General features: G+C 43.4%; 1 protein-coding gene across 1 annotated transcript in view; it reads left to right on the top strand.

Moving 5' to 3' along the window:
* The first annotated feature begins 2,606 nt into the window (after window positions 1–2,606).
* Window positions 2,607–12,980, top strand: part of arfgef3 (ARFGEF family member 3) — a 77,385-nt gene continuing 67,011 nt past the window's right edge. Inside the window, exons 1-4 of the mRNA XM_008295472.1 lie at window positions 2,607–3,512; window positions 7,018–7,069; window positions 11,551–11,632; window positions 11,732–11,872. Coding sequence (XP_008293694.1) covers window positions 3,428–3,512; window positions 7,018–7,069; window positions 11,551–11,632; window positions 11,732–11,872 — 360 coding nt within the window. The 5' untranslated portion in view covers window positions 2,607–3,427. The remainder of the gene's footprint in view (window positions 3,513–7,017; window positions 7,070–11,550; window positions 11,633–11,731; window positions 11,873–12,980) is intronic.

The raw sequence follows: 12,980 nt of genomic DNA, 5'->3' as shown, positions 1-12,980 counted from the left end.
CTCTTGACCATCCTGACCAGTCGTCTCTCAGCAGCAGCTGCTAGTTTGTGTTTCCTTCCTGATGGTGGCAGTAACACAACTGGACCATGAACTTTATCCTCAGAAACGATTATTTGTAGATGATTTTGGGCCCCGAAGCATCTTTGAAAAGGCTCTGAGTCACTTTTCTCATTTTATTGTTTGTCGTTTGTCTTGTTTTGCAACTGGTTTCTGTTGTTTTACACCTCGTCTGTGTTGTTTGTGTGTTTTCTTTGTCATGTCATGTCTTGTTCGTGCTGTTTTGTGTCTCGTTTTATTGTTGTGTGTCTCATTAGTGTTGTTCTGTATCGAGTGTTTTATGTCTTATTCGTCATTTTGTGTATTTTTTGTTGTTTCATGTCTTGTTCGTGTTGTTTTGTGTCTCGTTTTTGCACTCGGTCGACACAGCAGCTTGTTCTTGACTCTGATTTTACAGGTTTTGTTGTGTTCTGGAGACACAGTGCACTGCTATAGAGCAGGCTGGTTCTTCATAGTAATCTATTACAGTGTAAACACCTTCTGAGCCAGAACGTGAGACCAACTGTGACTCCACACACTGAATCATACGGACATGTTGTCATGTGTGATTCTCGGACATTTATCTACATTTTAACTCTTAAAAACTTCAGAAACAAACAGGCGTCTTTACTGATTGTTGTCTTTGCAATAATCTGATTAATTCCATAATTAAAACCAACCTTTGCTGATGCTGCTCACAGTCATGCTCTGTGCAGGCCTCACTTCATCATCTCAGCCTTTACACACCTGCTGAGATGAAATGTAATGACCTTTTCGTGTGTTTTTCACCCTCCGTCGGTGATTTATGCATTAGTGTTTTATCTGTTCTTATGAGTTGCTGTATTCTTTCATTGCCCCGTCGCATGCTGAATAAATGAATGCATAAACGAGTGAATATCAACGACCTCCGTCCCACCGGCGGAGCCACAGATTGTTTATCCAGAACATTAAGCTGTTTGGAGGCTCGTGTTCTCGTTGGAAATCCTTTTGTCATGAACTCTTGATCAACTGAACCGTCGAGCCCGTAATTAGAACCAACCAATAAAACAACATCTCATGATCAAGCACGAGTATCATCAAGCTCTAAAACACACACAGACGGTGTGAATCCCTCAGGAGGCTTTTCCATCTCACTTCAGTAGCTGCTGTCCTGACTGTCACATCGTTCTTTACAAGTCACGTTTAGAGCGCACTGCAGTGACCACGCTCAGGCCAGACATCGTCCTGGTGTCTGAAACATCAAGACAAGTGGTCCTGCTGAAACTGACTGTTCCCTGGGAAGACTGGATGGAGGAGGCCTTCAAGAAGAAGAGGGCCAAGTATGAGGAGCTGGCAGGTGAATGCCGAAGCAAAGGCTGGAGGACCTGGTGCAACCCCGCTGAGCTGGGGTTGGCCAGTCCCTCATCAGGGCCCTCAAGATGGTCCAGGTAAAGGGACTGCACACTCGGAAGGCCATCAGGAACATCACAGACGCCGCTGAAAAGGCATCACGATGGCTGTGGATCAAGCGGGGTGATCCGTGGACAACACAAGCTTCTCAGACACAAGTCGGAGCCTGATCAACCCTGGCTGGGTCGCCTGGCAGAGGGTGTGTGATGCTACGAAACACCCAATGACCTCACGATGCATCACTGAAGATGTGTCAGAGCTGCACGTGTGGTGTATGATAAGAACTCAGACTTCAGTCATGTCAGTAACTGGTTGGTAATGAGGTGATGATGTTCAGCGTTCGGTCTGATCACAGATATGTTGGAAACGTGTGGATGGGTTGAACTGAAATAAGGTAGACTACACTCAGAGGTTATTGTTTTATCTATGTTATGTGTCATTTGTGTTATATATGATGTTGTAGGATGTTATATTATGACATTTATATTCAGACTTCCCCGGTAAATTAACCTTCATATCTGATTTAGTCAGGTCAGTTTGCTTATTTCTTAATATTGTCGGTTTTAACCTTATTTAATTTTGTCACATGGCTCATTATTATTGTCGGGTCTTAAGCTGAATATTATGGAAATGAGTCAAGTCTTTACGTGAATATCAAATTCAGTAATGCAAATTCTGTTATATACAATAAGGTCAGTAGTGTTTTATTTAATTTAGTCAGGTAACTTAAAAAAATAAATAAAAATAAATATTTTTAAAAACAACAAAAAAATGAAATAATATAAATAACAAAAATATTATTTTGTTTTATTATTTATTTATTTGTCTTTATATTTCTACTTTTATCAGCCTTTTCTTTTATGGATTCATTTTTTTAAAAATTAATATAGCTGTATATTGCCACATGATTTATTTTATATTTTGTTTATTCTTCTTTTTCTTTCCACTTTTATTTCATTATTCTTTTATTTTATTAATTGTGGTAACTTGGCGCTCTCACTGCTGCACATCCAGCAAATGTACATAAAAGAAATCTCACTGTCGGGCCTGAACTCTTCTACTGAGTCAGACTTTTCTATTTCATATCATATTGTTTGGTCTTAATATTTAAATGAGTTGTGTACATGTGTCATCATCATTTCTGTTAAACCTGATATACTACAAATAACCAGAAGTTACTCAGAACCGTGTTTATTTAGCCGTTAGTTAGCATACAGCATGCTAATGTTGTGATGCTAACACCCATTCACAGCAGTGTTAGCATGTTAGCATGCTCATAGCACTAGCATCCATCATGCTAGGTCCCGGAGCTAGCAGCTAGCAGGCTAATTTGTGAACATGAATCACGTTTTTAAACATTTAAATGAGACAGCGAGGAGCTGGTCGTGCTGGAGCCGCCGCTCAGCTCCATCTGTCGCCGCTCTGACACAGCACATCCTGCTCCGGCTCCTCCCTCCGCACCCCGGCCGCAGTTTCCAGCTTCCCCCGGAGACGCGGAGTAAATAGTGTGTTGCCAGGTTGGACAGAAACCCTCCTTCTAACGGGGGAGCGGAGGCTCTTCTCACGCAGCCGCCGAGGCGTTTTCCTGGCGGATCGACAGAAACGGATCTGGTCTCCGGGAGGAGCGCAGGCATCAGCTGGACCGGACTCTGACGAGGAAGAAGCGGCTGACGAAGATGAGCGAAGGGCGCTTATTGAGCGGATTTATCCCCCGCTGCTCGGCTGACAGCCTGTGATTATCCGTCAGGTGTGTCCGTCGTCGCTCCTGGAGGCCGCAGCCGGGGATTTATGAGCCCTGCACCGCCGCTTCCTCCTCGGATCGACGGGCCGGCCTGACATCAGCGGCGGTGAATCATCGCCTCCATCCGGGGGGTCCGGGGATGCTGTCGCCGTCGCTGCGCCCTTAAAACAGCGCAGCCGAGCCCGCACGCCGCCGCCCAGCCAGCCGGTCCGGGCTGCGCCTCCGCTCCGCTCCGCCAGGTCCGTCAGCTCCGGGGGCAGCATGGAGGAAATCCTGCGAAAGCTGCAGAAAGAAGCGTCCGGACACAAGCACAAAGGCATCCGCGACGCCTGCGTGTTCGCCTGCGGTGAGTCCCGAGCAGCCCCCGGTCCGGACGGATGGAGCCGCTCACCTGCGGGGAAGCAGCAGCTGGTGCTCCATCCCACAGGCCTGCACCGGTGTCCACATACATACATACATAATAATAATAATAAAATAGGAGTAAATCAGCGGCATTCACCAGCTCAGGGTTAGTAAATGCTCTCCATGCTGCTGCTGGTCACGGATCAGCTGCTCAGAACCGAAATGTTTGAAATGAGCAGCACCTCAGTTTCTACACTGTTCAGCTTCATCCCATTTATTTACATGTTAAAGCTGCAATACTTCATTCATCAGTAAATTAGGCAGCATTTTTGATTTATCCTTAAAAAACAACAACAACAACAACAACAAAAGTCGAGTCACAGGTGTGTGATTGCAGCTCTGTACTTTAGATTATTTCCAGTGTCTTCCTCTTTGACATTAAACTAATTATCTTTATGGGAAACCAGCTTTTTTTTTTTATTTCACTTGACTTTTTACCATTTCTTTATAGACCAAACAGTTAATTGATTAATGGAGGAAATGGTTCACAGAATAATGGACAATAGAAACAACAACAACAACAACAACAACAACAACAACAACAACATCAATAATAATAAATGAATGCTGGCTAACAAATGAAACTATAATGTTTTTATCAGTTTGCTGTTAATTTACTGATTTTCCAGCTTAATTGAAAAACAGAAAATATGCAGTGAAATAACGGAACTGACGTGTAAACTGTAAAAAATAAAAACAGGCTAAAATTGTAAATAATGCCAACATCAAAAACCTCTAGTTTTTCAAATGCTAATGAACCCGTTTACAAGGTTTTGACAGTAAAATGACTTTATTTTCTGCTGTATTTAAATCTGCAAAACATATATATATATAATATTAAAGACAGTTGCTGTCACTTGGTTCATATTTAATATTAAATGTCAACATGAGTTTTATTAAATGACAAAGATCATCTTATAAAACACCAGAACAAACTTTATTAATTTGTGTTTTGTATTAAAACTGAACTGAACTTTATTTAAGCAGATTTTCTCTTCCACAACGTGCCGTTATGATTCTGTTTAGAGACTTTTGCTGTGCTTCAGTACAAACATCCCTGAAAACAGCCTGAACCAGAGAAATGACTTCACCCTGAACCACCTGCAGATGTTTACGTCTCCTCTGGCCAAAGCTTTATATTAAAGAGAGCATTAACAATGAGAAGAACATCACATTTTAATATCAATGTGCTTCTGAGACGAGCTGCAGGAGTGTTTCTCGGGTTTAATAACGTGGAGCTCAGAGCTGTATGTATAATTTAGAGCCGCTGTGATGACAGCAGCTTTACAGGCGGCCGCGCTATGATGAGATCATGCATGAGGCAGCTCACTGCGTAGCTCAGCTTGTGCTTTGCTGCTAAACGTTGGAGCCACATGCAAACAGGACACATTTACATTACAGCCTATGAGAAGACAAACACAGTGACAGCATGTGGAATCAAACACGGAACTTTTTGCTGACTCATCAGCTCTCTGCGTGTGTCTGAATTAAAACGAGGCTCGGTGCTGTATCAGCCCTGCAAATGTGAAAACCATTAAGAACCTGTTCAGCAACAAGAGGCTCCCAGACTTGGAGGAAAAACCCTTTTGTGAGTCTCATTACCGTCTGTCTGCACAGTTCAGTGCTTCCTCCTCCAGCGACAGATAAGAAACAATCACACAGAAAATATATGAAGCAGCGTTCAAGCATGTGGAGAAAGAAACACTTTCCACTGACGTCACTGGAATAGTATTAGTATGAACAGGCGAGATGGGCCGGCCTGACCTTTGGCGAGGCTCAGTCAGACAGCAGGTGAAGAATGGCTTCAGGTTGTGCTGATGGAGGAGAATCGTGTAACACACACACTTTATTTATGCACACACACCGTCCAAGGGCGTGTAGTGACCTGAACGGACGTCCCAAGTGGACCGCACACCTTCAAGGCTTCTGGACAAAACTATTTAAAAATAACGTTTTTAACAGTTTTTATCTGTAATGTTTTTGTACAGTTTGCTGCCATTTTGCAGATTTTTCCTGCATTATTAAATTACAGATAAAAACTACTGAAAGCACAGAAAAATATTAGCATATTAAATATTGATCTAGATTATTTAAATTAGATTATTTAAATTATTTAACATTTAAAAAGATTATTGGAAAAAAAAAAAGAAACGGGTCAAAACTGTAAATAGTCTGCTCATGAAACCTGGATTTATTGTTGATGTTATTTGTTAGTTTACCAGATATAATAAACACTACATTATTATTTCTGTATTTAGATTAATAAAAAAAACAAATAAAAAACACAGACATTTGTCAATATTTGAAAGAAGAAATAATTTTATCAAGGCTTGAAAAATGGTAAATTATTTCTAACCATGACTTTACAGATTTGTCCTGTTTGTTAAGTTACAGATAAAATCAAGTAAAGTCATTTAAAAAAAACTATTAAATCACATATTGACTGTAGAGAGAACCAGCCAAACATGTGGCTGTATTTTAATCCATTAGAAGCATGATTATTTTACAGATATATTGTCCGTTATGTTTTCTATTTGGACAGTTTTGTAGTTCTAGTATTTTTTTTTATTTTCTGTTGCACTTGCTGCCAGATTTTCATTGTTTTGTTTTACAGATTTTTTTTTTAACCCACAAATTTATAAAAGACAACATATCACTGTATGTTTTTAGGTATGTTGTAGGTATGTTGTAGGTATGTTGTAGGTATGTTTTGGGTTTTTTTTCAGCCTACCTGTAAATCTACGGAGACACGCCCGTGACATGGACCGATGTGCCGTTTCTAATCACGGTGAAACATGAAGGAGGCCTTCACACAGAGTCAAGGCTGCTGCACAGTAAACCCTGAACACGTATGAAGCATGATGGCGTGTGCAGGAGATTTATGCTGTTGCAGAAATCTGAGCACGACTTTCAGTTCAAAGTGTGAAGCCAGTGTGACGTATGACGCCCTGAAGACGAGGCGATGAGCCAGATGTGTGATACGTTCATAAAGTCCACGTTTATTCTGCATGTTTCTGGTAGTTCCCACTGAAGATGCAGACGTTTAAAACTGAGCCACAAGCTCAGACTTTTCTGTTCTGTAAAGCTTCTGTGTTCCTGCTGTGGTTTTTTCATGCAGCTGCTCCAACAGGTGACACAGGAACAGTTTCTGGTTTTCATCTGCTGTGAGTTTTTCTGCCTGAACCTTGTTGATGTGTTTGTAGACAGAGAGGTGGAGCTCTAAGGCAGAGAGGGACGTCAAGTACCAGATGTTGGACGGTTGTTTTGTAGGTTTTTGGCCTTTTTAAGGATTCAATGTGCTGAACAGGCTTGTGAGGGGAAACCAGGTATTTCTTAGACCACAGGAAGTGAAGTTTCTGAGCTCCACAGACAGACTTTGCAGCATAACTTTATGATTTTTTGTGTTAACAATCACATCTTCTCCTTTCCTCTGTTCCACTGAACCACAGAAACCCTCGAGTCTCAGAATGGATCAGCCAAGATCTCCGCTTCACAGCTCCGGTAAGTCAACGTCCACCGATTCTGTTTGATTCAAACTCTGTTCAGAAGACTCGGAGCGTCGACAGCATGAAGCCAAAACTTTTTTTAATCGCTGAAATAGAAAACAAAACAACTATAGATGCCCCAGTCAGGATCTGTGGGGTTGATCATCCGAACTGGAAGCTGTACCGACCGATCGCCCGTTTAGTGGAAGTCTTCTTTATGAATTTAACTATTCTTAGCATGAACAACATGTTCCACTTTCTGCCTTACACCACACAGCTTTAACTACAGCCGCCTTTGCTTGGTCAGTGGGAGCAGATTAGAGCTTCACAAAAGTAGATTTCTGTGAAATAAATAAAGTTAAGTTAGAACAATGAATTATACAGTGGCACTGAAATCAAATCCAGTAAATGGAGCCGAACACATGGACAGCATCAGTCCACTAAAGCCTAGAGTCAGGATGTTGCTTCAGGTTGATCACGAGCCGGTTTTTCTCAGCAAACGGTTGAGTTAGCAGCGGTTGAGTTAGCAGCGGTTGAGCTGCACAGAGAAAGTGAAGCTGACTGCATAGAATCTAAAACGATGATCAGATGATGTTGATGAGAACACGTGGAACACGTGAATGAAGCAGGACGTCAGCTTCGCCTTCCAGCCACTTTACTGCAGGAACCTGATAACTGAATGTATTCTAACTGCTCCGGCTCACACACCTCCAGTTTGATTTGACTACGTTAATGAACCTCCAGAACCGGGGCTGATAATGCAAATGTTGGAGTTAAACTCAGGACGAGGCCCCTGAGCCATGAAGCCGTCGCTTCCAGGATTGTGCAGGTGAATGCACCAGCCGAGTAACAAACACTAACGTGGGATCATTTTGTAGGTTTGTGTCGGGTGTTTGGCGATAATTTGCTGTGGACTCAAACCTCGACAACATGAGTCCATAAAGGCCTTTTACTTTCATTTGAATGTGTTTTTATAAATGTGTCTGTACCTTTTAAATGCAGCTTCAGGAAGAAAACTCTCTGAATGTTCATCATTAACAACTCAGAGATTATTTTACAGGAATGTTTTTAACTCGCGTGTTTGGTCAGTTTGTCGGGTAACGTTATAAAATCCGTATTTTAGCAGCAGAGCAGCAGCTTGACACGCCTCTGAAGTGACTGATGGCTAACGGGGTGTTAATAAGCAGCGTTTCAGTCACTGTTTCATCCTCGTTCTGCTGTCTGTCAACAGAAACACATGAGCACAGAGAGCAGGAGAGAAGCTAATAGCAGCAGAGTTTAGGTTGAACTGAAGCCAAATAAACACTCAGTAACCAGCCAGTCCCTGATCGGTGGTGTCCACTGGGTGTTCAGCTCCTCAGATGCTGGCAGTGCGTGAAGACTGTTGTGTTCACTCTTGCAGCAGAACTTCTGGTGAACTTTAGCAGAAGCAGCTCTGCAAAGTAAATTAAAAAAGGTTCATCCTGAGTGGTTCCCCCGGGAGCAGCAGGCTGTGAGGGGGCAGAATTATGCACATTTCTAGCAGTTCGGTGTAGTTCTGACTGACTGGTGAAGCCGGGAGTCCGTGTAGTCGTGGAGGGATCTGAGGAGAGGAGGAATAACTGCCCTCATACCCTCACAGTTCTTTAACAGCCACAAAACCCAGATAAATGGGTTTTCACCATATGGGACCTTCACGTTTTACAGGTGTTGCTGTTCCCGGCGTCCTGCCCTTTCTGCTCATTATACATGAAGTCATCATGAGGAAAGCTGGTTGGACATTTAAAATGCAGACAGCTGTTCACAGGGAACGCAGCCAGAGCTGCTGTGGAGTTCCAACATGGCTGCCAGAAGCTGTACTTCAACTTTAAAGTCTATATTAGCTGCTGCACCGTCGTAGTTCCTCATTACAGGAGCAACCGCCTGATTCCTGCAGCTGTTTGTTTGTTGGAATAAAGTGTAAGACGTGAAGTGAAGGACGAGCTGCTGCTGCTGCTGCTGGACGTCGGACTGTTGATGACGGTGCCGTAAATTCTGGATGCTGTTGCAGCTCAAACGCACCATGAATTATTCATCCAGTGACCTCTGTTGTTTTATTAGAGAATATTAGATTAAATATTGATGATAATGTCTTTGTATCAGGGTGCAAGGATTGTCAGCCGGCGTGCTCCTCTGTCTCCGGCTCTCTTATTACACAATGAGCTCAAACAAAGACGACACCGAACATAGAGCTGTTCCTGATGATGCTTCTGATTGAGAACGTGCATCATTCAGTCAAACAGGAGTGAATTCATACATTTAGTTTTGGGATGTTTTTGGGAACATCTCTGAGCATTCTTGTTCTGATTTAGTTTCTTTGGGGACTCAGCATGCCGTCTCTGTCTGCATTGACGTTGTGGCTTCTCAGGTGTTGCTGTGAGTTTACTGAGTATCTTGGGAACCGCCGTGCCGGTGGCGTCTCCCTGCAGCCCATTTGAAACAGTGGAGTCGTGGCAGCTCGGAGCAGCCTGAGAGCTCAGAGATGGAAGTCCGGTGGTCTGTTATCAGCAGCAGAGACGGTGACTCAACCGACCGCAAATAATCAGAGCGAGATAGAGAGCGAGCGAGTGGAAAGCACGGAGCAGGACGAGCAAAGAAACAAGTGGAGCTCTGTGGTTACGTAACAGGACAGACTCTAAAACTGCAGCGTTCAGCGACGGGTCTGGTCGCCAAGAAATGTTCTGTTTAATTGAATTAAGTTATTCTTTCATTTAGTTCAGTAAATCAGCCGATTCTAAAAGCAAAAACGCTGCCGTCACCTCAGATTACAGTCTGTGTGAAGCAGGAAAGAACGTGCTGTCAGTCGGACACGTCGCTGGAAACTGTGCAGAATCTGAATGATTCAAAAAATGTCAGAAAATATGAAAAAAAGAATCTGTTGTATTGTCGGCTGAGGGGCTGCAGCTTTCACAGCAGCACAGACGAACCGTAGGAACGCTGCAAACACACCCGAGTTCATCTAAACAAGTTGTATGTGGACTAAGTTACCTGCTGTCATACACTCAGAACATGAGGAAACCTTATTTGTCAGTGTGTTGTACTGAAGGGAGACGGTTTGGTTCTGTTCACCAGAAACAGTCCTAATCGTCTCTGATGAACGTTTGTACAACTTCTTGGTATAAAACGGTTCCTGCAGAGGATCAGTACAGAATAAATGCACCTTTTCTTTATCGCATCGTCCTGAGCAAAACTAAACATGGAGGCCGAGCTGCTCTGCAGTTTCTGGTTTCCAGGGGAGACGCGTTTGCACGACTAGTAATTCACCACCGAGCAAGAGAACCGCTGAGGTTAATGCTCTCTGGCTTCTGTAGTGTCACATGCAAAGTCGACTCCTGCATCACTGATCCTGAACAAATGATCCGACTCTACACTCCAGCGCTACGTAGAGAGTTCACGCGTGTGTCTTTAGCAGTTGTTTTGCATCATGTGTTAGGTGTTTACAAGAAATCACTTAATTTCAGATACTCAAAATACTCAAGTAAGAATAAAAACAGTCACAGGAAGGAACATGTAAACTGCATGAAGACAACAGACAGGTGACGTGAACACCCGTTGACCCACTCAGGCCTTTGAGTTGGTTTTAAGTAAAGTAATAGGAGGAGTAGAGGTCGTCATGCTCTCACAGCTTTTACTTTACAAGTTTACAAAAACTCAGTAATGAATGTATTTCCTCCATATGGGACCTTTTAGCCAGGAGCTGCTGTCCTCCGCTCAATTTAAACCATTAAACTCCAGAATAAAGGGACGAGCTATCCGCCGTGACACCTGTCAAAGCGCTAACCGTCTTTCTAGCCTCCTCTCTCAGCCAGACTCCGCTGCAGCGACGCCACCGAGCTGCCGGCTGTTTGCTCCAGCCTCTATAATGCATCACTTCAGCGGCGTACAGGAGGTTTCTTTCTCCCACTCGTTCTGCGAAAGCATATTTGCGCTTGAGACTGTGATACCCAGAAGTAGAGATAAAAGAGGGAAAACCTGGGAGAGAGACAGAGATGCAGATCCCTATCTCAGACCTTGATTAGAGGAGCTCCGTGGGACTTGATTAAATCTGAGAAACAGACGAGAGAAGCTGAGGTAGATCGTTTCCCACTCAGCTGTGATGAGATGCTGCAGAGAACGAAGCAGAGCGACGAGGATCTGGAAGACACCACGCAGGTCAACACGTAGACTTTCTCATATTGTGCTTCGTATCTCCAGCATCTCGCTTCCGATTAAATTCTGCCGTCGCCGGTCAACAGAAGCTCTCACAGACTTGAGCAGCGCTTATCAGATGCTGCTGTCCTATTGTGTTTTTCAGAAACACTCCAGAGACGTTTGTAGACGTGATTCTGGTTTATTATAAGCTGCAGTTCTTTACAATCACTTTAAATCTGATTGGTACAGATTTCTGTGCGCGGTTCTTTTCTGTTGTGGCTGATTGTGTCGGCTGAATGGAAGAAAGCAGCGGTTGTGTGACTCAACAGCCTCTTTGTGTTTCTCCAGAGAACGCTGCCTGCTGCCTCTGCAGATGGCTCTGGAGTCCAAGAACACCAAACTGGGACAGACTGCGCTCACCGGCATGCAGGTACTGGACGGTACAGCCAACAGAAGTGTGATTCTTCTGCACAGACGCCGGCTTTAAGGTGGGAAGCAGAAGCTGAAACTCTCTCCTCTCTCCGTCCAGAAGCTCCTGTGTGAGGACAGGTTTGTGGGTGGCGTCGGCGTGGAGGTGGAGGTGCTGGAGAAGCAGCTGCTCAGCCAGATGTTGGAGGCCATCAGAGTCACCCCGTCTCTCCATGAAGACCTGCAGGTGGAAGTCATGAAGGTAAAAAACGACTCAAATGTTGATCTGATATCCTAAACATCTAGACTCTGAGCTGATTGAATCTGAACTGATTTGTTTTCTGGTGTTTTCCTGCACCATGCTGGGATTTAAACACTGGTAGCCAAATAGCAGCTTTTTCTGTGATAGTTTTCTATGATTTGGCCTCTTAGATGTTTTGTTTAAGTCAATATTGACCAACTCTGTCACAATACTGATGACTGCCTTTGTGAAGCGCTATGAGATGACTTGTTGTTGTAAATATGCGCTATACAAATAAAATTGAATTGAATTGAATGACTGTGTTTAAGTTAGAGTCACGGACAGAAGTTTTGGCACCCCTGGAGTTTTCCAGAAAATCCACCATTCCTCCCAGAAATGGTTGCAGCTGTCAGTGTTTGTGGTACAAACGTGTTTATTTCCTTTATGTTCGGTGGAAAAACACAAAAAAGCAGAAAAAAAAGACAAAATTTACAAAATTTTGCACAAAACTCCAAAAATGGGCCGGACAAGGTTGTTGGCACACTTTTAAAACTGTGGGTAAATCATTTTATTTCAGGCGTGTGATGCTCGTTTAAACTCACCTGTGGCAGGTAACAGGTGCTGTCAGTATAGAAACCACACCTGAAGCCAGTTAGAGTGTAGAAGATGTGTGAGATGGTGTTGTCTGAAAAAAGTCCAGTGGTGCCAGGACTCGTCCACGACTGTATATCAGAAAAGTCATTTACCTGAGCTGCTCTACCACGCTGTTGACCCCGACACCTGCTGCCGGCTCAGAACGGCGTCGTATCATTAGAAAACTGCCAGAATTACAGAATTTATCAAAACTAGAATTTGAAATCAGAAAAAAGTCATTGGCTTTTGAATCAGCAGTTGAGCTCTTCGTGGTTTGCGATCAGGAAAATGAACCAGATTTGAGCATAAAATTGTGATATTTCATTAAAAACACTTTATTCTAAGTGTTTGAAATGGACCACAAATAAAAATAAACGTCCCAGATTCAGTAAAACACAAACAGATTCTGCCTGACCGGACTGACTCAGCTGTGACCAACAGTCACGTGACAAATGTTCAGAGCTGAACTGCAGCCAGTGTTTATAGGCAGAAGACA

Source organism: Stegastes partitus, unplaced genomic scaffold, assembly GCF_000690725.1.
Source record: "Stegastes partitus isolate 25-593 unplaced genomic scaffold, Stegastes_partitus-1.0.2 Scaffold1050, whole genome shotgun sequence".
NCBI lineage: Eukaryota > Metazoa > Chordata > Actinopteri > Pomacentridae > Stegastes > Stegastes partitus.
The sequence above is the reverse complement of the archived record's forward strand: the minus strand, read 5'-3'. Positions and strand labels throughout refer to the sequence as shown.